At 30.8% G+C, this 25,175-nt stretch overlaps 3 protein-coding genes and 1 non-coding gene across 4 annotated transcripts; 2 read left to right on the forward strand and 2 right to left on the reverse strand.

Annotated features, from left to right (window-relative positions):
• Positions 1-1,231: 1,231 nt before the first annotated feature.
• On the reverse strand, positions 1,232-2,660 carry LOC137827218 (putative glutathione S-transferase). Its single transcript, XM_068633475.2, has 2 exons — positions 1,981-2,660; positions 1,232-1,796 (listed from the first exon to the last, which is right to left on the reverse strand). Exons 1-2 carry the CDS (start codon positions 2,299-2,301, stop codon positions 1,440-1,442), a joined length of 678 nt encoding a protein of 225 aa, XP_068489576.1. The 5' UTR covers positions 2,302-2,660; the 3' UTR covers positions 1,232-1,439.
• A 10,605-nt stretch (positions 2,661-13,265) lies between these two features.
• LOC137823987 (rop guanine nucleotide exchange factor 7) lies at positions 13,266-17,562 on the forward strand. The gene is made up of 7 exons (XM_068629393.2): positions 13,266-14,277; positions 14,669-14,785; positions 14,928-15,082; positions 15,912-15,986; positions 16,069-16,359; positions 16,467-16,820; positions 16,932-17,562. Exons 1-7 carry the CDS (start codon positions 13,653-13,655, stop codon positions 17,421-17,423), a joined length of 2,109 nt encoding a protein of 702 aa, XP_068485494.1. The 5' UTR covers positions 13,266-13,652; the 3' UTR covers positions 17,424-17,562.
• A 160-nt stretch (positions 17,563-17,722) lies between these two features.
• On the reverse strand, positions 17,723-17,794 carry TRNAP-AGG (transfer RNA proline (anticodon AGG)). The gene has a single exon. It is a non-coding gene; the product is annotated as a tRNA-Pro (tRNA).
• A 3,668-nt stretch (positions 17,795-21,462) lies between these two features.
• Positions 21,463-22,458, forward strand: LOC137823988 (Bifunctional inhibitor/lipid-transfer protein/seed storage 2S albumin superfamily protein). The gene is made up of 2 exons (XM_068629394.2): positions 21,463-21,942; positions 22,286-22,458. Exons 1-2 carry the CDS (start codon positions 21,609-21,611, stop codon positions 22,300-22,302), a joined length of 351 nt encoding a protein of 116 aa, XP_068485495.1. The 5' UTR covers positions 21,463-21,608; the 3' UTR covers positions 22,303-22,458.
• The last annotated feature ends 2,717 nt before the right edge of the window (positions 22,459-25,175 follow it).

A 25,175-nucleotide genomic window follows, 5' to 3' on the forward strand; every position in this document is an offset into this window, starting at 1 on the left:
TTTTAAAAGCAAATAAAAAATAGATTAACATTTTAATTTATTATTATTATTATTATTATAGACTTTAGCTTGAGCTAGAATTCGCTAGCTTGAGCTAAAATCCACTAGAGAGCACCCATAATTTTAGCTTGAGCTAAAATTCGCTAGCTTGGGCTAAAATCCTCCAGAGAGCACCCAAAATTTTAGCTTGAGACGGAATTCGCTGGCTTGAGCTAAAATCCTCCAGAGAGCACCCAAAATTTTACCTTGCTAAAATTCGCTAGCTTGGGCTAAAATTATCCAAAGAGCACCCAAAATTTTAGCTTGAGCTAGAATTCGCTAGCTTAAGCTAAAATCCTCTAGAGAGCACCAAGAATTGAGCTAGAATTCACTAGCTTGAGCTAAATCTGCAGAGAATCATTGAGCTATTATGTCCATCTATACATATATATATATATATATATATATGATTTCTAATTCCAAAACCATTTAAATCAAACAACCAAATCTCAATCACAACACTTTTAATTTCAATCAAACTACAATCTACTAAAAACAAGGAAATCTTGCAACAAAATTTGGAATTGGTGACCACATCACACTCACATTCATTGAAAATTTTAAACTAGCTTCCCTTACCCGGACTTTAGCAGATGCTCACTAAGAAGCTTAAGGATACCCTAGATCAAAACTAATTCAAAGGAAAGAAATTTTAGAGAGAAGGTAGAGGAAAGAAAAATGAGTTTTTAGAGAGATGATGATTCTTTTAAAATGAAACCTGAATAACTAAATTTCTATTTATATAGCCTTTTCACTTTAATAATAAAATATTCAGGTGTCATTTTAATTGTACCATTTATACTCTAAAACTATTTTTGTCGTTCCTTACAATATACTTTACAAATCAATCTAATAATATTTTAATCATATTTAATTTAGTTTTTAATTTAAAATATTATTATATTATTATAATATTGTGTAAGATGTATGTTTTTATTGTATGTAGATTTTTTAATAAAGCATTGACTATACAATTTTTAATTAATGATATAAAAAAAGATATTTTTATTATTTTATATAAAATTTGAAATTTGTTCTCCATATTTTGTATTTCTTTTAATAATACTTTTTTTTATGTGATGACAAATGATTGTTATTATTTGATGTGTCAGCATAACAAGATGTTAACAGTGATGCAAATTTTTTTTATATAAATAGAATATAAAATTTGAAATAAAGAAAAAGAGTTATATTGGAGCAAAGTTCTCAAATGTATATTCTTCTTTCCAATACCGATAACGAGAACTAACAACGCAAGAATGAACTTCATAGTTTAGAAATGGTTTGACATGTTATCGAATAGGTTTACTAAATCAAACAGAATACCAATTTGAGACGAAATTGAAACAGCAATTTATTGTTGATGGAGAAGTTGTTCACACAATTATCCCTAAATCAATCTATTTTGAGGCAGTGAGGCTTTCATAGCGGCCTTTGAAGAAGGCAAACAGTGGTTCCCTTGGAGGAAGAACTTCCTTCACAACAGAGTGGTTTATCAACTCTTGGCTCCATTTGTAGAGATTAGGAAATTTCTCACTGCTCAATAACTGTAACCCTGCTATTTCCTGAACAATTGGCATCCAAAATGCTATGAACACACCTGCAATATCCACCAACCCAATCTCCTCTCCCCCAAAAAATTTCTTCTCCTTTATCTCATCCTCAAGAAACTGCAGACCCTCCAATGCTTCTTGCAAATTCTTCTCTCTCTCTTTCTCATCAACAGTGAAAGCAGATTTCCATGCAGCACCCACAACCTGATTTCACACACCAGTTACCACAAACATTTCACCTTTCAAATCATTAACATGATCGTACAAAAAATTGATACATCTGATGAATGAAGTTTCTTAGAAAAACATATGGTTGGCTGTTGATTATTGAGTTCTTAAACATATATACTCCAAGGAAAAAGGAGGAAAAGAGGAAAACATGGGTTACCTTGTCATCAATGAATTTGGACCAGAAACGAGCCAAGGCTTTCTGGTGAGGATCAGAAGGAGAGATGGGGTTGTTGTTCCAGGTCTCATCGATGTACTCAACAATGATCATAGACTCTGCTATGGGCTTCTCATTGTGAACAAAAACTGGGACCTTCTTGTGAACTGGGTTATATTTGAGAAGCTGTTCACTCTTGTTGGCCAAATTTTCTTCCACAAATTCGTATTCAATGCCCTTGAATTTGAGAGCAATACGCGCCCTACACACAAAAGGGCTTCCCAGAACTCCCAAAAGCTTTACCTCTCCCTGATTCGCAGCCATTGTTTAGAACTTCTAACCTTCACTCAATATAATTTATAACTGGTTTATTTGTTATTCTTGAGCTCTTCGTTTCCTTTTATAGACCCAACCACAGCTAATATTCAGCGCAAACCTCATCAAACACCCAAATATTATATTATACCTACATTAAAGTTACTATTTATGAAAAAATCGTAACGTGATTCATTCACAAATTGAATTCACATTTAATGTAGACCAAGCATGCAGCTGAAGAAATTGAATGGTGCAGCATGTGAATGCAGAACATTGAAGACGAGAAGGATCTAGAAAGCAACCTTCACCGTCATCAACATTCTTAGTACCCAATGTCAAAGGAAATGCGAAAGAGATTACGTAAGCCAGATACCACAAAATTTAAATATAGTCCACTCCATACGCGTTTTAAATTTTTTTTATATCCTTTGAATCATTAATTCAATATTAATTCAGTTTTCACGATTAATTCAATGCTATAAACAATCATCTTTAACTATCTCATGAAACCAAATAAATTTATGTATAATTACAATTCAATATTTTATAACATACTTCTTCTATTTCTTTATAATACTCGTGTATAGATTTTTTTACCAAAATAAATCAAATTATCTACTTTTTCTAAAATATAATTTTAAGCGAGTAAATTGTTATATTGAGTTTAGCTTTTTAAATTCAATATACGTTTATGTGTTATTATATTTTTTTTATTTGTATAACTATTTTTTCTTTGTGATTAAATTAAGATTATAATTAAAAAATGTTTTTTTTAAAATTTGAAAAATAAAAAATGAAATGGAACGTTAAAGAATTAAAAAAACGGGGAGAACATGACGTAGAACAAGTCTTTAAAATCAGTCATATTTGAATTGACTTTTTGACTCTTAAAGGTTGCTTTGAAAATTAAATTGAAATAATTTAGTCATTTTTAACTTATATATATATATATAATTATTCAGTAAAAAATAATCTTTTAAATTAAAAATTATAGGATTGTAAGTTATTTAAAAGTTTTCTTGTTTCTTTTAGAAAAAAAAATGTTCGTTTTTAAAATTATATTTCATTTAAAACTTCGCCCTTTAAAGAAATGGAAGTTTATTTATAAACTCTTTGAAATAGATTGATGGTTTCTCATATTGTTTATCACATTAATGATTTATTATATTCTTAACTTAATCTTATAATCTAGATAATTATTTCTCTTCCTGTTGACACATTGAGATTAGAAATACGAGTAAAATATTTTTCGTTCTCTTTTTCAAAATACATTTTTTATTGGTTGAAATTTATTATAAATTATATATTTTCATCAATTTGAACTTTTATTTAACATATTTTAACAATGGTAAAGAACGTGTTAAAAATGTATTAAAATATTATTGTATGGTATGGTTTAAGATTACCGTAATAACCAATTTTCATATAACACAAAATTTTTATCAGCAAAATTTCATATAAAACATAATAAATATCATCAATTATTTTTATAAATTAAAAACTGAGTTCAAATATCTCATAATGATAAGTTACAACAGCAAATATGTGATACTTGGAGACTGTTTAATAATATCTAATTTGAAAATAATGTTAAAATGGCCATTTTCTTTATAATTGAACTGATTTATTGTGGCAATGGTTGATTTTACTTGGAGGGTTGACTGGGAATCCATCACTATTTTTGTGGAAGTCAACAATCTCATCCAGCTGCTTTCTCACCATAAAACTACAAATTAATAAGAAAGGAAAAAAAATAAGGAAGATAGTTATTTATAGAACAATAAATTAATCACGATAAAATTGCTAATTTATAAAAATGGTTAATTAGTAGAGTTGGAATAATATCCTTTTTTTCTTAATTTGAGTCTGTTAATTGAAAAAAAAATGACAACTAAAAAATATAACTATATATTTTATTAAATATTTAAGAAGACAGAAAAAAAAACGAAAAATAGATTTGATGAATCTTGTATGTTAGGTGAATAATTTGCTAAATTTCAAAACTGCAAGTGTGAACTAAAATACAGCATGAAAATCTGAAAAGTTTGTGATACTCTTATTAGTTTATGATTTTGTAGTTTAGTAGTAATCACGCGTGAATGGCTGATGTGACAGGAGAATGAATGGAATTAAATATTTAAAAGTAGATTCATTCTAAATGAAATGAATGTGCAACAACGTCGTCAACATGTTCACCAAATTTCACATCCTCCTATTAATGGAGTTTTGAAAAAATAAGCTATAAAAACAAAACTTATTATGTGTAAGATATAAACCACCAAATCATACTTATCTAGAAGGGACGCTTAGTAAATTAATAAATGGAAATTATTATTTGTTTATTATAAAAAAGAAAAAGATAAAAAAAATAGTGGAGTGTGCTTTACAATTTTATTTGACCTTATGTGTGTAACAATTGAATATAATTAGGTAGATATGGTGTTTATGTATCATGTTATACTGAAAATTAATATTATTAATATTTTTTTTTTATATTAGATATTATTATACAAGTTAACATTTAGGAAGTTGATACCTCAAATAACTTCATCACATAAAAAAAAATTATTAAAAAAATAAAAAAATTATTATAATCCTTAATTTTTCCTAGAAATTTATTTAAGTTCCTAATTTTTTTTTCCATTTTAGTCCCTACGAGAATTTAATGATAATAATAATTATTTAGATGAAAAAAAGTTACTTTTTGGCACTTGAGTCAAATTCAAAAAAATCAGAAGTTTATTAGAGTTTACCTTAATTCCAATGAGTAGTGTGATAACTAAAAATATTTTTTTTAAATGACCATTTAAATTTTTTATTAAATATAAAATGTAATTATTTCAACGATACATTTTTAAACTGTCATAATTGTGTAATTTTTTCTATTTAAATAAAATATAATTAAATAAATTTTTATTTTGTAAAAGATATTTTGAATTGATAAAATCATACAATTAAAAATTAGTATATATAAATATCAAATTTTATAATTTAATTATTTCATAAATAAGATAATAACTTAATTTATTAATTAAAAGTAAGAGGGTAAGATTTCTAATGAGTGTCATTTAGTAATCAAATAGAAGGGTTAATAATGAGACTATTCCCATTTTTTTTTATAATTAGTTAAGTTTGTTTTCAAACCCTGTATAAAGGGGTTTTGCTCATTGTTGTAAATTTATTTACAAAAATATAGAAATAAAATCATATGGTTTTAGCTCTTACTTAATCAAGAGTTGTTCCTTCTTCTTCTTCAATCGCTCCAATTGTTCTCTTCAAACAAGTCATAAGAACTTTTTTCTTCTTTCTCGAATATGCACTTTTCTTCTTTCACGAATATGCCCTCTGAGTGTTGGGTATTTCACCTTTACCTTTTTTATGCCTACATGGTTTAAATTTTTTACCTTGAACTATTTTACTTCTTTGTCCTTAATTGTTCTTTACCATTTTTTATATGGTATCATAGCAGGTTAAGGTTTGTTCTGCTTCTGCTGCTATTTTTTTTTGTTCTTTATTATTTCTTGAATCTTATTTTGGGAACAATGAGATCTGATTCATCATAAATCACTTCTATTGTCGTTACAATGGATCAATGTCTGAATCTCACTAATCTTTACTATTTGTATCCAAAATTCAAGACTGGTTTTGTCTCTCCCTCTTTCAGTGAAACTAACTATTATACATGGAGTAGAAACATGAAAATGGTCATTTTATCCAAGAACAAGCTTAAATTTGTTGATGGCAACATTTCTAAAGCCAACAAGAGTGATTCTAATTTGAGACATGGTGGGAAAAATGTAATGTAATGGTTCCTTCTTGGATATCAATAACCTTAACACCACAGATTATAGAGAGTGTCGTGTATATTGACATTGCTCAAAACCTTTGGGAAGATTTGAGAGAGGAATTTTATATGGGAGATCATTTTTGGATCTCAGATTTGCTCCAAGAATTGCATTCCGAAAACACAGAGAAAGAAATGTTAATCAATTTTTTACTAATTTGAAAATTATTTGGTAAAAGCTCGAATCTCTTAAACCTATACCTAACTGTGTTTGCCATGTTCCTTGTAATTGTGCTTTGTCTAAAATCTATGCTAAGTATAGAGATTCAGAATATGTCATCTACTTCTTCCTAAAGGGTCTTTGAGGGATTTATAATACTACCCAAATTATTCTTATGGATCCTCTTCCCAATATAAACAAAGTTTTAAAATTGCTAGTTTTCCAGCAAGAAAGACAACTTACAGGTACCATTATAGAAATAAAGGTTCTCTTGGATACCAATGAAAAAATTGTCAACTAAAAACAACAAGAACATGGTTCTTGGAAACCCTAAAATCAGAATTTTTGGAAGACTCAGGGAAGGGGAAATTCATAACATAGCCAATGAAGAGGTAGAGGAAGATCAAATAATCAATTAAAGTAGTGTTCTTAGTGTCGTAGAAGAAAACATACAGTGAATGAGTGCAACTCTAAACATGGATATCCTCCATGGTACAAACAGAAGAATGAATAGTTTAACACTAATCAAGATAGAAAGTGCAATCTAAATGTAAAGAATGACCCTTTACAAAACAACAACCAAGAAGAAACTGGAAGAAATTCTTCTACTACTCATCAAATGCAAAGACTCCTACAACTATTAGAATCTTCAACAACAACAAATCAGGGTATCAATCAAATTCAAAGGTATAACAATGAATATGCTACAACTGAAACATAAATAAAAGGTAAGAATTCATAAATCATTGACACTAGTGCTACTAATTATGTGACTTACCTCAAAGATCAGTTTACTGTTTTTTATAAAATTAAACCTATTAATATAAAACTAACCCAAAGGGTCTCTCATTATTGCTCATTATGATGGAACTATTCAAAATTTTTAAATATTCATCTATGTTCAATGTTTTATATATTCCTGAATTTTCATTCAATATTATTTTTGTTCATAAGCTAATTAAAGATTTAAACTGCAAACTAATTTTTTCTCTTAAAAAATGTCAGATTTAGGACAACATTTCATCCAAGATGATTGGACAAGTTGATTTGTATAAAGGATTATACTATCTTCATGATTTTCACATTAGATTAAAAAATAATGGTTTTTTGCTTCACAATGTTCGTAACTGTAATGAAAACAATGTTGATATTAAGAATTACAAATCACGACATCTCAGAAGCAAAACTATTGAATACATTTGTAGGAATTTTCCCTATGTGTACTCTATTTCTAAAACTGCTTGTGATACATGTCATTTTGTCAAACAGTATAAACTCCCTTTTTAGCAAAGTAATACACGATCTTTAAATGTTTTTAATCTTATTCATTTGATATTGGGGTCCTATTGGGATTCATTCTCTTCATGGACATAAGTATTTCTTAACTATTGTTGATGATCATACTAGACACATTTGGATATTTCGCTCTTCATTAGAAGTAGAATACTGAGGCCTTGCAGCTACCAATTGTGACATTCAATGACTGAGTTTTTTCCTTGAGGATCTTCACATTACCTTTAATGGGATTGCTAGTCTATTTTGTGATAGTCAATCAACAAGACATATAACACAAAATAACAACTTCCATAATAGAACCAAAAATATAGAAATACGTGGTGAGGGGAAAGCTTCATCAGGGTCTCTTTCATTTGCTACCTATTGGCACAGAAAAATCAACTAGTTGACCTTCTTCCCAAACCTCTTAACAAAGAGATTTTTAACAAGTTTCTCTCCAAGCTTGGTGTGTAACACATACCAACATGAGAGGGATTTTGATGTTTTTTTGTTTTTCCCTCTGGCCCCTCTTATTTAATGTTTGGGCTTAGCCCTTTTTTCTTGCTAAATGTGAAAAACGTTTAAAAAGGTTAACTCAATGAAAGTCTGCATATTCAGTTTCTCTTTCTTTCTCTCTTTCTTTTTTACTATTCATCTTCTTCTATCATTTACCTTTGCACTCACGTACAGATGCAGAACGTGAAAATATTAAAAAAAAAATCAATAAATTTAAATTCTCTTATCTAAACAAAATATTTAAAATTTTAAAAAAATGAAAATGAGATCAATTTAACTTCAATGCAATAGAATGTGTTTTCTAAAATTATCTGGCTCTGTAAATATTGAAACATTAGAATTAAAAAATGTAAGGACTAAAATTGAAGAATAAAGATCTTTTTACAAACTAAAATTGAAAGGTGAAAATTTTTGTAAAGCTAAAAATTGAATTTCAAAATTTTCAAAGCACTAAAATGACATGATGTGAAAGCATCATTCGCAACACTCACAAGACCAACACGTTGTGCTGTTGTGACGTGACTTTTAATATCATCACTTAATAGACTTGGAAATTATAAAATATTGAGGAACCAAACTGTCAAAATTTTAAGGGAGTGTGAAAGTGGAATTTCAAAATAGTTGAGGGACTAAAATATTATTTAAGATATTAAAAAAAAGGGAAATTTGAGTTATTTATTATTACAAATATGACCCTTTTAACATTCTAAAAAGAATGTCTAGTTATGGATGGTCTAAAATGTTCAAACGATTTGCTAACAAAAGTCTATCTTCATATTTCTCACACTAATATTTGTTAAAATACAACACAACTTTGGGCCTAGTTTTCTTCCTAAACGGCTCTTTCTTCCTACAAGTCATGAGAATAACTCTTACACATATTTTTATAACAAAGACACTACGATTTTTTTTTTTCAAATGGGAAAATTATGGAGGTGCAAGAAGAAAAAACCCTTGTAAGGCTTTTTATGAGGAGCTCTACTACTCAAAATTAGTAACCATGGTCTTTCCATCCTACATTGTCGATTGGGCTAACAAAATTTGGGCCTTCAGGCATCAACAACACAACTGTTTCTTCCTGTACTTCCATACCTTCTTCTCTCACCTCCATAAATTTTCGAATTTTTAAAAATGTCTCTCTATAATATTCTGGATTACGTATCTAAAAGTCATTTTTCAAATTGTTAATTAGGTTCCGGATTACATAATCTGGAAGCCTTTTTTCAGATGCATGATTACTTTTTGGATTACATAATCCAGAAGTCTTATTTAGCTTCCAGATTATGTAATCCAAAAATCTTTTTTCTAATGAGTTTCCAGATTACATAATTCAGAAACTATTCTATGGGGATGACACAAAAAGAATAAAAATATATTTTCATGTTGAGTATGAAAGTGGCAGAAGAAGATATGGAGGTGTAGAAAGAAAGAGTCCAACAACACACATACATAATCCAATATATTCTATCAATATAATCCGCTGATTTCTTCCTGCACCTCTATGTGTTTCTTGTTTCTTCCCGTACCCTCACATTGAAAAATTACTTAAATTATTCTTTGACAAGTTTTATTGATTTTTTTTTAATTTTAAAACGTGGAATTCAAAGATTTCACAAATTAGAAAACTTATAAGTTAAAATTTATAATTTTATTTTATTTTAAATTCTACAATACATTCAGAAATATAAATTTGTATTTGAAATGTATAATCTAAAATATAAAAAATTTATTCTGAAAAATTCGAAATGGATAATTTTAGTATTTTGAAAAGTGTAAAATGCATGGAGAAATCATGAAAGTAATCAATGAAAGTTCAGGAAGAAATCCTCATGTAAGGCTGATTAGTGTCTATTTCTTTATCGATCTTTAATTTATTTTATTTATTACTTTTAATTCTTATTTTTATTTTATCTGCTTCCTGATCCGTTTGACATAAATTTTATCATCATCAATTTCTTTAGATTAGGTTGTGACTTACATTTTGGTGAATCTCTTGAATCTTCATCATAACATGAATGATCATCTAAGCTTTTAATTAAATAAGGTTAATTGTAATACCCCTCCTCTTGCCCCACACACACAAAAAAAACCTGTGAGTTAGCAACACAATTTACAGAAAATATCTTTAATAATTAACAAACCTACACATTAATAGAATAAAATCAAGTAACGTGTCAGCAGCAAAATTGCGACGATGACAACCTTTATAAGCAAAGAAAAACCACCCTATCATCAACATCTTCAATTCTACAAAGATAAATGCTAAATTTATGAGAGTTTGGTTCATAACTTTTTCTTTCATTTTCAAATTTCAAAAGATAGAAATAGTCACTTGAGCTTTAATTGTTGGTGCCTTTTTCACGCCATTGAGCTTATGTATATTTAATAGAGAACCAAAAGCAAAGTATTGGGCAGAAGAGGCAAGAAATGAGAACCCTCTTCTTCCTTTTATTCAAAACTTGAATTGAAGTGAGTTCAAGTTAAAAGAAGGAATAATCTAAATATGGTGACTTTGGGAACTTGTAAATAAAAGAAGGAAAATCAACAAAGGAAAAAGCAAGAAAGTAAATAAGGGTAGCTTTTGTGGTATCTCAAAATTCTTGAAGCTTAAGTTTTGTGGCTCCCTCTCAAGGTTTTCAAACGTTTGGTCCACATCAACGTAGTTGCTAGCCGTTGGTGGAATCTCTTTCCATTTTTCCTTTGCAAATTCTGTTGGAACAACCAGCATCATGAGGAAATCACACAATTATGAATGTTAGTTTTGATACTAGGAAAAGCCTTGGAAGGGAAGAAAGAAAACATGTAACTGAATGACAACGTTAAATCATGATTTCAAGTGTTTTGATTTGATTAGAACTCAACTACCAACTCTCTTAATAAACTTATGTCCTTTTCACTTGGATTTATGAATGATTTTTCTTAATTCAGTTTGTGCCCTTTTCTGTGTTGCATGATTTGACTTTTTCTTTTCTTTTAATAATCTTTAGAAGCACAACAAGGTATTGGTCATTCACCATAGATTTTTTTATGTTAAACAATTGTGTCAATTTCACAATCCAAATAAATAATAGTGGTAATTTGTGGCGTAACGTGAATGGCATAGAAAAAAACAAAAGATTTGCACCCAAGAGAAAAATGATGGAGATAAAAGGGAGAAAAATACAAAATAATAGTATTGTTGTATCTTGAACTACCAAGCTACCCCAACAGCCCTAAACCCTAATTAAGCATTGTTACCAACGTACCCTCTTGCTATTTTGATAATATTCCTTTTGGAACCCCCAAAATTATTAGAAGCAATTCTTTAAGGGTGTATCACTTTTGCTGAATTTCACTTTCTAATCCTTGGAATTCCCCAATGTGAGGCACTTGGAGATTCAAACTTCCCTCTCCATTGCTACCATTTACACATCATCCTTCCAATTAAGAGCCAAACAATTTCAAATTCTCCTCCTTTTTATTTTTAACTGTGCTTCAAGAGAATCCAATTTTCTTGCATATTCACACTTCATTGAACACCTCTTTTATTACCGAAACTAGTGTTAAAAGTATGATTTCAGGACACAATTTGTAGAGGGCCTTTATTGAAGGAAGGAGTGCATATTGGAGCGTAGGCATTGCAAAGTGAAGACATTTCCCTAATCTGCAATAGTAGTTACTAATTTTAAAATCAGGATGGTTAATTAACTCGTCTTGAACCCTAAATTAATTAATGTTTTAGGTTTTTTAAGGGGTAATTAATGGCTTAGTCAAGAGTTATGAACACCATGAATCACAAATTTGGTAATCATAGCGAGATCCGTGGCTTACACGATTTCCCATGACACTTTTTTATTATAACATTGACATTAATTAATACCTTTTGATTTCGGATACTTACTTTAAGCAAAAGCTTAAACGTGGAATGGTAAGGGCTCGTTTGGAATCGTTTGATTAGAGTTAATTTGCTGGGATGAATTTGTGAGTTTCTTTGGTTTGCTTGTGGTTTTGCAAGTGAAAAACCTATATAATTGATTATATTATAATTATGTTATTCAAATAATTAATATGTGTTTTGAAGTATATTTATACATGCATGATTTATAATTACAAGTTAGCTATAAATGATGATAATATTTATTTATTTATTTTTCATAATATAATAATAATTTAAATAATATATAAATTATTAAAATTTTAAAAAATAATAAATAAAATTATTTCAGTTTCTACTCATTTTTATACTCTTTCAATTCATTTAAGTAATTACACTTATAAATCTATTTTTTTCTTTCATGTTTCTTTCACACCATCAAAATGAAAAATAAAATAAAATAACTAAAACTAAATCTTATTACGGTTTGTTTAAATGTTTGTGATTGACAAATTAGTCCTCACATTAAATTGAACTACTGTTTAGCCATTTTGTCATTTATTTTTAAGAAAATCAGTTTCACATCATCCCTATTTACATGTAACAAATAAACTTTATTTATTTATTTCATATATAAGTAAATTTAATTATTTTTAGTTTATGTAATGATATTTTTTTCTAAAATTCTTAACTTTAATTAATATCTGACTTTTAACTTTTTTGTTTTACTGTAAAGATAGTTTAAGAAAAATACTAATGCATTTAATTATTAATTATTATATATGAGAACGAAGGTAGTATTTCGTTTCCTATATCTAGTTTGCATAGTTCTTGTAGTACGTGAAATATTTTGTTGACTTTTTTTTTCTTATTTTCAAAATGGGATAACATATTTTATGTTGTTTATTTTTTAAGATATGTATTCTTCTCATATTTTTTGTATGGATATAGTTACATCTTTATAAATTAATCTTCAATGATTTTTTAAAAGTTTTTCTTACATTTACGTGATGAACCTCTGACATATTCTCTTTACCTGTCCACTTTCCACACCTTTATGGGTAAAACCTTCATATATTTACTCCATTAGTATGTTTCTCAAAGAGTCACAGTAATTTGTGGAGAAACCTGTGAAAATTTTAGAGAATGTTGAATAAGAATGGGAGTTTGTTAACCCATAAGACCACAAAAATATGTTTATGTTTTATAGAGAATAAGTTAATATGATTTTTTTTCGTACTTTTATTAATTTTCCTATTTTACAAGAATTAAAAATATAATTTATTAGTGTTATTATTATTTGTCAGGTAGCTGTAAGGTGTATGTTGAAGCTGAGAATCATGTCACATCAGTATAGAGACGCAGAGGAATATTACTGTTGGGTAACTTGTCTTGGTGGCTGATGCATGAAGAAGAATAGTACAATGCACTATTTAATTTTTTCATATTTCAAAAGATATTTTTAACCTATAAGTTATACCATTATTTGTACTTTTTACATTCCACACAAAATCTATGAAATGGGGTGAACACGGATTTTTGTCTCACATCTCAGATCATGTGTTTGGGACAAAACCATAGCAATGATGCCTAGGTTCACCCTTCACATATAAGTAAGCAACCAGAGGGAGCCTACAATTTGTTTATGTACTCTTTCTCTCTCTTCTCCTCACTACCAGACACAAGACATGGTTTTAAGTTAACAACTTATGGATAGTACTATCACCCAACAAGAAGTGAGAGAACAAAAACATACCCAACAACAGCATCAGAAGCATTGTGCCCCTTTGGTGAGCCTCAGAAGGTCCACTAATCCTAACCCGGTCTCCATTCTGGTCTTCTGGGTGTCTAAATCTCTTAGAAGTTTGTGTTTCAGAGTTCAACTCTCACAAGGGTTTTGCTTGAGGAGGATTCAGTACCATGGCATGGTGATTAACTCCTCTGTCCTCTATGCTTCTTCTTCTTCTTCTTCATCTGCTTTTGTTGAAGGGAAAGCTGCTGCAATGGAGGGTTTGAGTTTGGTTGAGAAGAATGAGGTTGTTGAAGAAAGTAAAGGAAGTGAAAATGGTGGTAAGAGAGAAACTTTTGCTGATTTGATTGAAGAAAAAGGTCGTGAGAGTAGTTTCAGCTCAGATTTTCTGTCATCAGAGACCACACATGAGGAGCATAGTAGGAGTAGCACTGAGGACTCGTCTTCACCACCTTCGGTGGGGTGGACGATTCAGGAACTTGCTGCATCAGATTGTGCCAGTCCTCATGGCAGTGAAGATGGAGAGAAGAAGCACTCGGTTTTGGAGAATAAGGAGTTTAAGAAACAAGTTTCAGTCTCATCAGGTATTCAACTAGTGTTTTATGCACAAAGTCTCCTTGTTTGTGTAAAATGTATTTTTGGACTATGTTGATTTGGTTAAAATTGATTTTTAATTTCTATATTTTTAAACTTAAAGTTTTGTTCTTATTTTTGAATCTTGATAGACTGTTTTCATGACCCTATACTACATTTTGATTACCAAGGATGCAATTCAGTACATTTCAAAAACTACAAGAACAGAAACTATCATTTTTTTAATGTAGAGGCTGCTAAGAAAAATATTGAAATGTAGAGGCTAACACCAAATTTGACCAAATTCTGAGAGACCTAAAGTACATTTTATCCTTTTCATATCTATGATTTCACTATGATGAGTTCTATGTTTTATGATTTGATTTTGATTCTCACTTGTAGAGATTGAGATGATGAAGGAGAGGTTTGCAAAATTGTTACTTGGAGAAGATATGTCTGGTTGTGGAAATGGGGTCCCTACAGCCTTGGCCATCTCAAATTCCATAACCAATCTGTGTGGTAAGCGAAATGCACATCTGAAGCAAATTCTTACTGTGTTTTCATTTGGTTTTTGTTTATTATTAATTGGTGCAAATTGGTTATGGTGATTTTATTGACTGCTATTCTTGTATATGATTGTGATGGCTCGTTGAATATGTAGCTACACTCTTTGGGCAACTTTGGAGATTAGAACCCCTGCGTTCAGAGAAGAAAGCGATGTGGCGAAGAGAGATAGAGTGGTTTCTTTCTGTCAGTGATCATATAGTTGAATTGACACCTAATTGGCAGACATTTCCCGATGGAAGCAAGCTTGAGGTATATACAGATAGCTTTTTTTGCACTCATGCAGCTGTTTGGTGTACTTTTTAACTATGAAGATGTACTTATTATCCCAATGAACCTTAAGATAACTCTTATTTGGCATTTGAAGGTCAAGAGATGCAGATAAATATTCTTTATTTGAGATGTCAAAACATCTGCATCTCTTGAAGGTCAAGAGTTGCCATTTGCACACACTCTTTTTTGGCATTTGAAAGTCAAGAGTTATGCTGTATGTAAAATATAGACTGTAAATTGAATGGGAAAGCTTCACATTAAGTTATGCAGTAGGTATTAGGTACACTACAAACTACAAAATGACTCAGTGTCGCCTGAAATTGAACTTGAAAGATAACAACGCAAAATGATGCAACTTTGTAATGTAATTTTCTTGATCTAGATAATTTTTAAGACATACATGTCCTTAAAATGCGTTGAATGGATGCTGTAGGTTAGTCATGTTGGTAGTACATTGGATGCAGCAACATATTATCCTCAGAGTTGCCTTTTGCAGTCTAGTTTTAGTTTATTTCTTCTGAACATATTTTAGTTCATTTTGACATCTCAAATGAAGGGTTGTACTGTAGAATTTTACTTGGTTGATTCATATTCTACAAGCAGGTATTTGGATTGAATTTAGTTTTAATCCTTTATTTGACTGTGAATTTCGTTCACCATTCAAAGTGAAGGGTTTTTGTGTGATGGGACAGAGCAATCTGATTTTTTTCCCGTTCTTTCTCTGTTTTGTATTTGGTTAGCATTGCTTGATGATAGAGGGACAGATAAATAGTTTGATAGTTAACAATGTTTATGACATGTGAATCAGGTCATGACTTGTCGACCGCGCTCAGATCTTTATGTCAATCTTCCAGCTCTGCGCAAATTAGATAACATGCTTCTTGTAAGTTTTACAGCACTGAAAAATGCACATCACTAATCAAGTTTCAAGAAGTAGTCCATTCTAAAATTTGGTCTTTTCACAGGAAATTCTAGATAGTTTTGTCAATACAGAGTTCTGGTATGTAGACCAGGGGGTTCTAGCTCCAGATGCCGATGGTCCATCTTCATTTCGACAGGCACTTCAGCGGCAGGAGGAGAAATGGTGGCTTCCTGTACCACGAGTCCCTCCCTGTGGTCTCCATGAAAACTCAAGGAAGCAGTTGCAGCACAAACGTGATTGCACAAACCAAATACTAAAGGCTGCAATGGCCATTAACAGCATCACTTTAGCAGAAATGGACATTCCTGAGTCCTATTTGGAATCTCTTCCAAAGGTATTATGATATGAATGAATAATAATGATCTCAATCTATTCAAAATTTTCAAACATCAAGAGAGAAAATGACATAATGGTGAAATTGCTTATCCAACTCTCTTGCAGACTGCTAGAGTAAGCTTGGGGGATGTTATACATCGTTACATCACATCCGATCATTTTTCTCCTGAATGCTTGCTAGCTTGCCTTGATTTATCTTCGGAGCATCAAGCTATAGAGATTGCGAACCGAGCCGAGGCTTCCATGTATATTTGGCGCAAAAAGACCAACTCCAAGCCCGCAATCAGTGCCAGGTCTAGTTCAAGATCATCATGGGAAATGGTCAAGGATCTGATGGTTGATGCAGACAAGAGGGATTTGTTTGCAGAGAGAGCAGAAAGCCTTTTGCTTTCCTTGAAGCAGCGTTTTCCTGGTCTGTCTCAAACAACCTTGGATACGAGCAAAATCCAATACAACAAGGTTTGCATTCATTATTTCTATGCATGAACAATAAAGTCCTTAGTTTTTGTTTCTCGAATGTCTTAGAACTTGAATCCATTATCTCAATCCTTCAAATTTGTTTATGTCTAGGATGTCGGAAAAGCCATTTTGGAGAGCTACTCTAGAGTATTGGAGAGTTTGGCATTTAACTTGGTAGCACGGATTGATGATGTGCTCTATGTGGACGACTTGACCAAACATTCAGATCAAATCTCTTCTCTCTCAAAAGTTGGTGTAGTAACTCACAAGCAGAGTATGCCAGTTCCATACTCAGTACCTGTCCCGAGCACACCATACAAATCGGCTTTCGGCACACCAGCCCTTTCTCCATCACATAGTAGTCCTTCCAAGGGAGGGAGGTCTCTACTCAACAATGACAACAGCCTCCCCCAAAGAGGGTCAGGGGCGAAGAAATCTTTGACTGATTTTCTTAGCATTGAACCAAAAGGGAGGGACAGTGACAGTTCAATTGAGAATAGACTTGATGAAGAAGTGCCAACATGTGAAACAGATGTGGAGTCAAGTGATTGCGCAGAAGGTAGTGCCAGCCCAAGTATCCTGGACCGGAAATGGCATGTTTGAGGCTATTGATCTTTCATAGCTGAAGCATAGTATTTTTTAACTGCCCTTTTTTATCTTATCTTTGTATCATTTTGTATGTATATATGAAACATGTAGAAGGATTCACACAGTGAAGAGTGGGTAGTGTTTTTGTTATTTACTTCTGGCAGTGATGTGATGCCTCTAAGAGGGATATTTTATGTGTTATTTTCCCATTAACTCAACTTCACTAAACCACTATAAAGGGTATTATAAAAAGAATAACAGATATTGGAATACACAGTGCTAGCATATAATAGAAAAAGAAAACTGAAAAAGATGGGGCATTCCGAGAATTGAACTCGGGACCTCTCGCACCCTAAGCGAGAATCATACCACTAGACCAAATGCCCTGTTTATTAAAATTATGTCAAGTTTTAAAATAACTTATGACTCGGGTGATGTTTCTCCATTTATTCCGATGATGTTGTTTCATTCACCTTACCCATGGCAGATAGATAAACTAAAATGGCCACAAAGTTGTTTAATTCTCCATCTTTTTTTTTATTTCTTTTATGTGATAATTGAAATTCAAAGTTTCAGGCTTTGTTTGGATTGAGGAGGGGATTTGTGAGGAGGGGAGGGAGTGGATTTGTGAGGATTGGAGAGGATGTGTGAGGATATGTGAGGTTGTTTGGATTGAGGGATGATAGAGTGGATTTGTGAGGATGGTTTATTGTAAATTTACAAAATTATCCTTTCTATTAAAAAATATTTAAATAATGAATTTTTTTTTTTTAGGTTTGAATTAATTAAATATTTTTAATATATAATATTCATAATTATTTATATTTTTCAATAAAAAATTAAAAAATATAATGAAAATATTTTTGTGTTAAATTGAAATAAATTTATTAAATACATTAAAATTTATGAAAATAATATTTATTATTATATTCATTTATTACTTTATATAACTATATATATTGTTGATATTATAATTTTATGTATTTTATTTATTTTTATTATTTATAATTATATGTTGTTATTAATAGTATAATTAAATATTTTTGAAATTATAAATAAATTTATATAATATTAAATTTTATATATTGTAATAAAATAAATGCAAAAGGATATTTTGGTAAAAACACAATAATTCACATCAATCCCTCCAAATCTCTTCATTTTGTGAAGAGTGAAAAAAGCCATCCTCCCTCTCCCCCATCCACTCCCCCACCCTCAAAACCCTTGAAACAAACACAAAAAACACCCCCTCCCTCCTCCCCCATGGAAGCAAACACACCCTCAGTCTCGCGAGGTTTATTTAACCTTATTAAGAAATAAAATCCCTTAAAACTTAACGACTAACTCTTTATTTAACTAACATATTTAACATTTAATAAGAAATTTTAACAGAAAGATTAATACGATCAACACAATAAAATTTTAGAAACCTAAATGCTAAAAAGAAAAAAAGTTTAGTAATCTACCTATCATCTCCAATATTTTATTGGTACAAAAATGAATGTTTGCTTAAAAAAATAAATATTATTTTGTTAATAAATTATGTTAATGAGAAGATTAAGATTAATATTGATAGGAATCAATTTATGACTCTTTAACATTATAAAGGAATCTTGATTGTTATTTATAAATAACTAAAACCTATTTTCTTCTTTAATACTAATTTGTTTGTTTAGAAATTAGAGATAATTTATATAAAAAAATAATTCTTTCATTTACTTAGTAGTTATATTTTATTTATTTTCCAGAAAAGGGTTATTGTTTGCTCTTTTTAATGATTTGTAAAAAAAAAAACTGAATTAAGGGCAGATTTACTTTGAGACGGGGCCTGGTCCCTCTAACTTAATTTATATTAATTTTTAATGTGTATTATATTTTAATATTAAAATAATAATGATGAAATTTTATTTACTTATTTTACATTTTAATAAAATATTTTACATGATGTATATTTTATATCATCCGAAAAACAAAACTCGTTTGACTTTAGTCTGAAAGTAACTTTTGCTTAACATTTATAAAAATACAATGCTGAGATTATGATGTGCAAGCCTTTTACTCAAGTTAATAATGTTGATTTTAGTCAAGTCAACGAAGATATGACTAAAATTTAATTGAAGAAAAAATAAATAGAAAAAAGATATGAAAATTTTCAAAAATTTTACTTTTTTAAATAATATTTAACATTCTCTCATTTTAATTAATAAGTCTCATAACATTTTTATTTTTTTTATTCAAATAACATATTTTATCATAAAATATTTTAAATATTTCATTAAAATAAATTATTATGTTAAAATTTTCTAACAAATTTCAATGTAGTTAATTTGATAAATAAAGAATTCCTAGTAAGTGATGTTTTAATATTTTATTAAATAATAAAAAGTGGAATTTTTCTAAAAGATTAGTTTTTTTTTCAAAATAAATAAATTAAAATTTTAATTCAATTTGGTTTTTATGGATGATTTTAATTTTCTTATGTGTTTTTTTCCTAGAACTTGGCCTTCGTAATTTAAAATATCTGTAATTTTAATTTAACTTTGATTTTTCCACATATATATATATATATATATATATATTCTTTTTATCTTTGTCCAATTTAATTCTAGACCTAATATATTCATTTAAGGTACTATTTAAAAAAAGTAATGAATTAAAGTATAAAATAAAAAAATAAAAGGTTAAACTATAATTTAGTCTTTTTTTTACCAGAAAAATAAAATAAAATAATAGAAAGTATATCTTTGATACTCTAATTCTTATATAACACATCCTAAACATTTACCAACTACATCTACTTGTACAACTCAATACCACACTAGAAATAATAAACTCCTCACACACAATTTAAAATCTAATATTTAAAACATTACTATATATTCCAAAACAAAAAGTTCTACACAGAAGCAAACATCAATATATAAAAACCCAAACCACAACCACAACCACAACGCCACGATAAACACTTTACGTTTTCTTTAATTTTCCACCTTTCAAATTTCAATTCTTATAATTCATGATCCGTAATTTGATCTATGTTCTCCAATACTTAATTTTTTTTAAAGAAACTTGACCTTCTACTTTAAATCTCTTTTTAATTACGCATCTACAGATTTTTTAAACTAAAGTTTCTCTTAAATGGATCTCTATTAATATTATAAATTTTATTTTACATATATTAAAGAGAGTTTATACAGTCGCATAGTTTGTTTAACTAATTGAAGCAGACTTTTTAGCTGGAATATAAGTATACCTCTGATAGATTATATAAGAGTAAGAAAACTTCTCGAATGGATCTCTTCTCGTAAAAGATTATAATTTTTTATTCAAAATTGAACAGGTATAATATATCCTCTCACCTACTTTGCTCAACTATCTTATTATCCCTATAATACTTATAATTGTTTGTAAAAGATAAGTCGGTCATCAAAGTTAAATAACACTTTTTTTATAGAAAGTTTTTTTCTTAGTGTTTAGCTTAAGGTTGGATTGTATGTTGCTAATTTTATATTAAAAAGGAAATGCAACTTATTTAATAAGTGAATACAGGATATGTTAATCACTAAATAGAGGGATCTATCCAAATTTAAAAAAAAAAAAAAACTAAGTAAATTTTAAGAATTATGTAATATTAATTAATATAACAACTAAGTAAAATTTATAAAATATATGTGAACAAATTTAATTGGTCAATGAGGAGATTTAAGCATAACAATAATAATCATAAATCTAATAGTTTATACACGTTTAAGCTATAAACAAGGTGAATTTATATTTGATTTGCTATGTTACTAATGTATAAAGTGTAGTATTAGGGGGCGGTGGTAGTTGGGGCAAAGTTGGTGGCAGGTTTTCAGAAAGTATATTGGGTCTGCAATTGATTGAGGATGAGGTGGCATCAAACATGGCTCTTGATTTGCACACTGTGGATAATGGCTACATCTGAAAACAAGTAAAACAAAAAGAATTTGTGTTGCTGGCAAAGACACACCTACCTTGATAGGACAATGGGTGGAGCAAAATTGTGTTTACACCTGCTTTTTGTTCCTAAGTGGTGCAAGTGCAAGCTCCATTAATCAGAGGGTGGCGACAGGAGCAAACACTTTCTGAAGCATGTTGGGCTATAAAACCCCATCAGAGGAAAAGGGTGATGGCAGTGTGAAATAGAGAATCAGTTTAACTCAGAGAGAAAGAGAGATAATGGAGGGTGTTGTGAAGTTTGCATGCCTTGTTGGGTTTGTGGTGGTGGTGAGTATTGCAGGGGTGGATAGTGCTGGGGAATGTGGGAAATCGACTACCCCAGATAATGAGGCTTTTAAGCTTGCTCCATGTTCCTCAGCAGCACAAGATGAGAATGCTAGTGTTTCTCAAAGTTGCTGCGCACAGGTGAAGAAAATAGGGCAGAATCCTAGCTGCCTCTGTGCAGTTCTGCTATCTAACACAGCCAAAATGGCTGGAGTCAACCCTCAGATTGCTGTCACCATCCCCAAGCGTTGCAACCTCGCTAATCGCCCTGTTGGTTACAAGTGTGGACGTAAGTTTTATTCTCCCTTCTTTTTTATCAATCAACACACCACTCAAGTTATAATTATAATCATTACAATTCTCAATACAAGTAAAACTACACGTACTAAGTTATAACATCCAACACATGTCTCTGCAATAACACTTTATATGGCTAAAACCGATAGATGAAGAGACATTATGTACTGCAAAAAATGTTCTAAAATATATATGACTAGAAATAAGTATTAAAACGGGTTTCGAATAGTATACTGCTAATTAAGATTACTCTTCATTATTTTTGACGGATTATTTTATAACTAGCTACATCATACATGCATGCAAATTCTGATGTAAAATGGTAACTTTTGCAGCTTACACACTTCCTTAAAAGAGTGAAGGTTGTCACGGAAATGAAAGATGACAGGGCGTACATAGAGTATGGGTGTTAGCTGCTACAAAATTCCATGTTTGTTGTATTGTAACTTTGCAGTGAATAAGACGAAGCAGCTCACTGTATGAATAAAATATGTACTTTCGGTGTTTCCTTTCATGTGCCCATTTAACTCTTTTTTACATTATCCTTCTATATCTGTTTATGACTTGATGATAGATCCAGATATAATCTGTCATACCGATTTTTTTGGTCCAAAAACTGGTGATACAGAAAAAGTTTACGAGTTTAATTACTAAATACTTTGTTCTTCTGTAAGAAAATCATCGCTAGTATAATTTTTAAAACAGCTATTATAAAAATTAACAAATTTATCACATATAAATATAATATTTATGATTGCGTAAAATTATTCATGTACGAGTAGGTTTTATATATACACTTACTCAACACGTTATTCTTATATTTAACCAATCGCAATTTAATAACTAATTAAAATACAATTTTATTAAAATAATGAAAAAGATGAAAGAAGCACATTTTTTCTTACTCTCGAATTTACAAATGTTTATCATCCTTTCCTTACTGCGTCTCAACAAAATTCATCTCAAACTTATACTCATATATATTGAAATTATTTTTATTATTTCACTGAACCCCTTTAATAAATACTTTAGATCGGTTTTAAGACTTACCTTCTCTGTTTAATTCTAACATTTAATTATCGTATAAGTCTTTGTATATATATAGACACACACATTTTTACTCTTGTTGCTTAATTATTAGATTTTTTTCATATTTTATATGCTGCTGCTGTTGTTTCATACTTGGCTTGGCACTTTGCCATCTTTTGTTTGTGTGTGTGACCTGTGTATATAAAATCCAAACACATAAACACATTCAGCGTATCAAATATATGAAAACAGGAAAAGAGTTGTTAATATCAAAGTGGAACTACAAAATTTTATTTTCTAATTTTGAGACACGAGTTATACAAGAAAATACAAGTAAAAAATAAAAATAAAATTTATCATTTTATCTTGTGGTTATAGGAGAGGGATGAGAGGCCGTGAGAGAGGTCATGATAGAGCTTCGAGGGACGTAATCTTTAGGAGGGAGGAGAGCCAGAGGAGATTCGTAGGCAGCAAGCAACGTCATTCCTCGAGTAACATATGCACTTTCTTTTTTTCTAATTTTTCGGATAGTCATGGGGAGCTCGATATGCTCAATATCTTCTAGAAGTGGACAAAGGTGAAAGAAGTGTTCATCTCACGAAGGTTTAACAGGTGGGGTAGAAGGTTTGATTTTGTGCGATTCCTTGAGGTGGCGAATGTGGTAAGGCTAGAGAAGGAGCTAAACCAAATATGTATAGGTAATATGAAGCTTTACGTTAATATTCCTAGATATAGAAGGAATGTTGGTTAGGAAGCTCTTGGTCCTATAGGCAAGAAGAAAACCTCGTCCTGCTCCTATCTTAAACAGAGTGGAGGAGGGGTAGAAGAGAAAGGAGGTTTGGAAGTGTAATACAAGAAAGCGATCCTCTGCAGAGGTTGTGAGAAGCTCCCCAAAGGAGAAGTGGAAAGGACCCGTAGTTGAGACGAAGCAGCAAGTTCTACCATGGATGGTCAATAGCATGGTTGGTCATATGTATCCTAATCTTACCTTTAACAACTGTGTGAAGAGTTTATTATGGGAGGGATGAGTATGGTTAGAGTGAGATACTTGGGAGACAACTTGGCCCTGTTAACTCCAATGGAAGGAGATTGAATGGAGGAGTTAATTAGGATCAATAAAGAATGGTTTGATAGCTTTTTTGAGATTATAAATCCCTGGTCAGAATCCTTTGTAGCTGGTCATAAAATAGTATGTGCTAGATGTTATGGTTTACCCATCTCTTTATGGAGTAAGGATTGCTTCTCTAAAGTGGTTGGAGATGTGGCTTCTTTAGTAGTTATTGATGAAACCACAGAGGCATGGGATAATCTCAAATATGCAAGAATTTAAGTGAGGCTTCGTAAGTCCGATAGTGCAAGAATCTCTAAGTATTATCGAATTAATGATCAGGTTTACCATATTTCCTTAGAAGTGGAAATCCCTGGGCAAAGAGGTAATCCATGCAAATTTTTATACAAAAACTATGCTTCCTCTGATAGTATATCATCAAAGGATTATGTTGTTGAAGAAACACTGCTCTAGGTGAAATTAGCGATGACAGAGATGGTAATCACGGAGGGATGCGATGGAGGGACGAAGATCACAAAAGGGATACCCAAGAACATTTAATGAAAGCGACAAAAGGGGGGCTATGGGAGGAATGTTTGTCTGTGCATGGTAAGGATGAGCAGAAGAAAGGTGGGCTTCCTTGTAATAAAGAGGATATACGTGTGTAGGCCACCTCTGCTGGTGTGGCAACTTTCCCTGTCCAACGAAAAGTCAACTTTGTGTGCTTGACAATCCAAATGGCTTTGAATAACCTAATTGAACCTATTGAGTCCTCTTTTGACAATGCAGCTAGGCCCAATGCGGGTGAGGCCCATTTGCGAAATAAGGAAGCCCAGACCAAATCGTGTGACATGGGGGGTATCATTTGTGGCAGTGAAGGAGGTTAGATGCAGGAGTTCATAGTGCGAAGGAACACCGATGTCATGAAGGAGAATCCCAGGAAATGCATGAACCTTTGAAAACTCAATTGGAGTGGGAGACGAAGCGACACCTAGAGTCGCCTATTTTGGGCGGAGGTCGGGAAACCTTTATATCTCATACAATTGAAGAGAGCCCACAAACCAATCTCATCAATTGCGGATTTGGCGACGAAGATGTTGGAAGGGTTGGAGCAGAATTGGATTTAGGGTTTAAGCTGCATGGGGGTT

This window comes from Phaseolus vulgaris, chromosome 8 (genome assembly GCF_051622355.1).
Source record: "Phaseolus vulgaris cultivar YP4 chromosome 8, ASM5162235v1, whole genome shotgun sequence".
Classification (NCBI taxonomy): domain Eukaryota; kingdom Viridiplantae; phylum Streptophyta; class Magnoliopsida; order Fabales; family Fabaceae; genus Phaseolus; species Phaseolus vulgaris.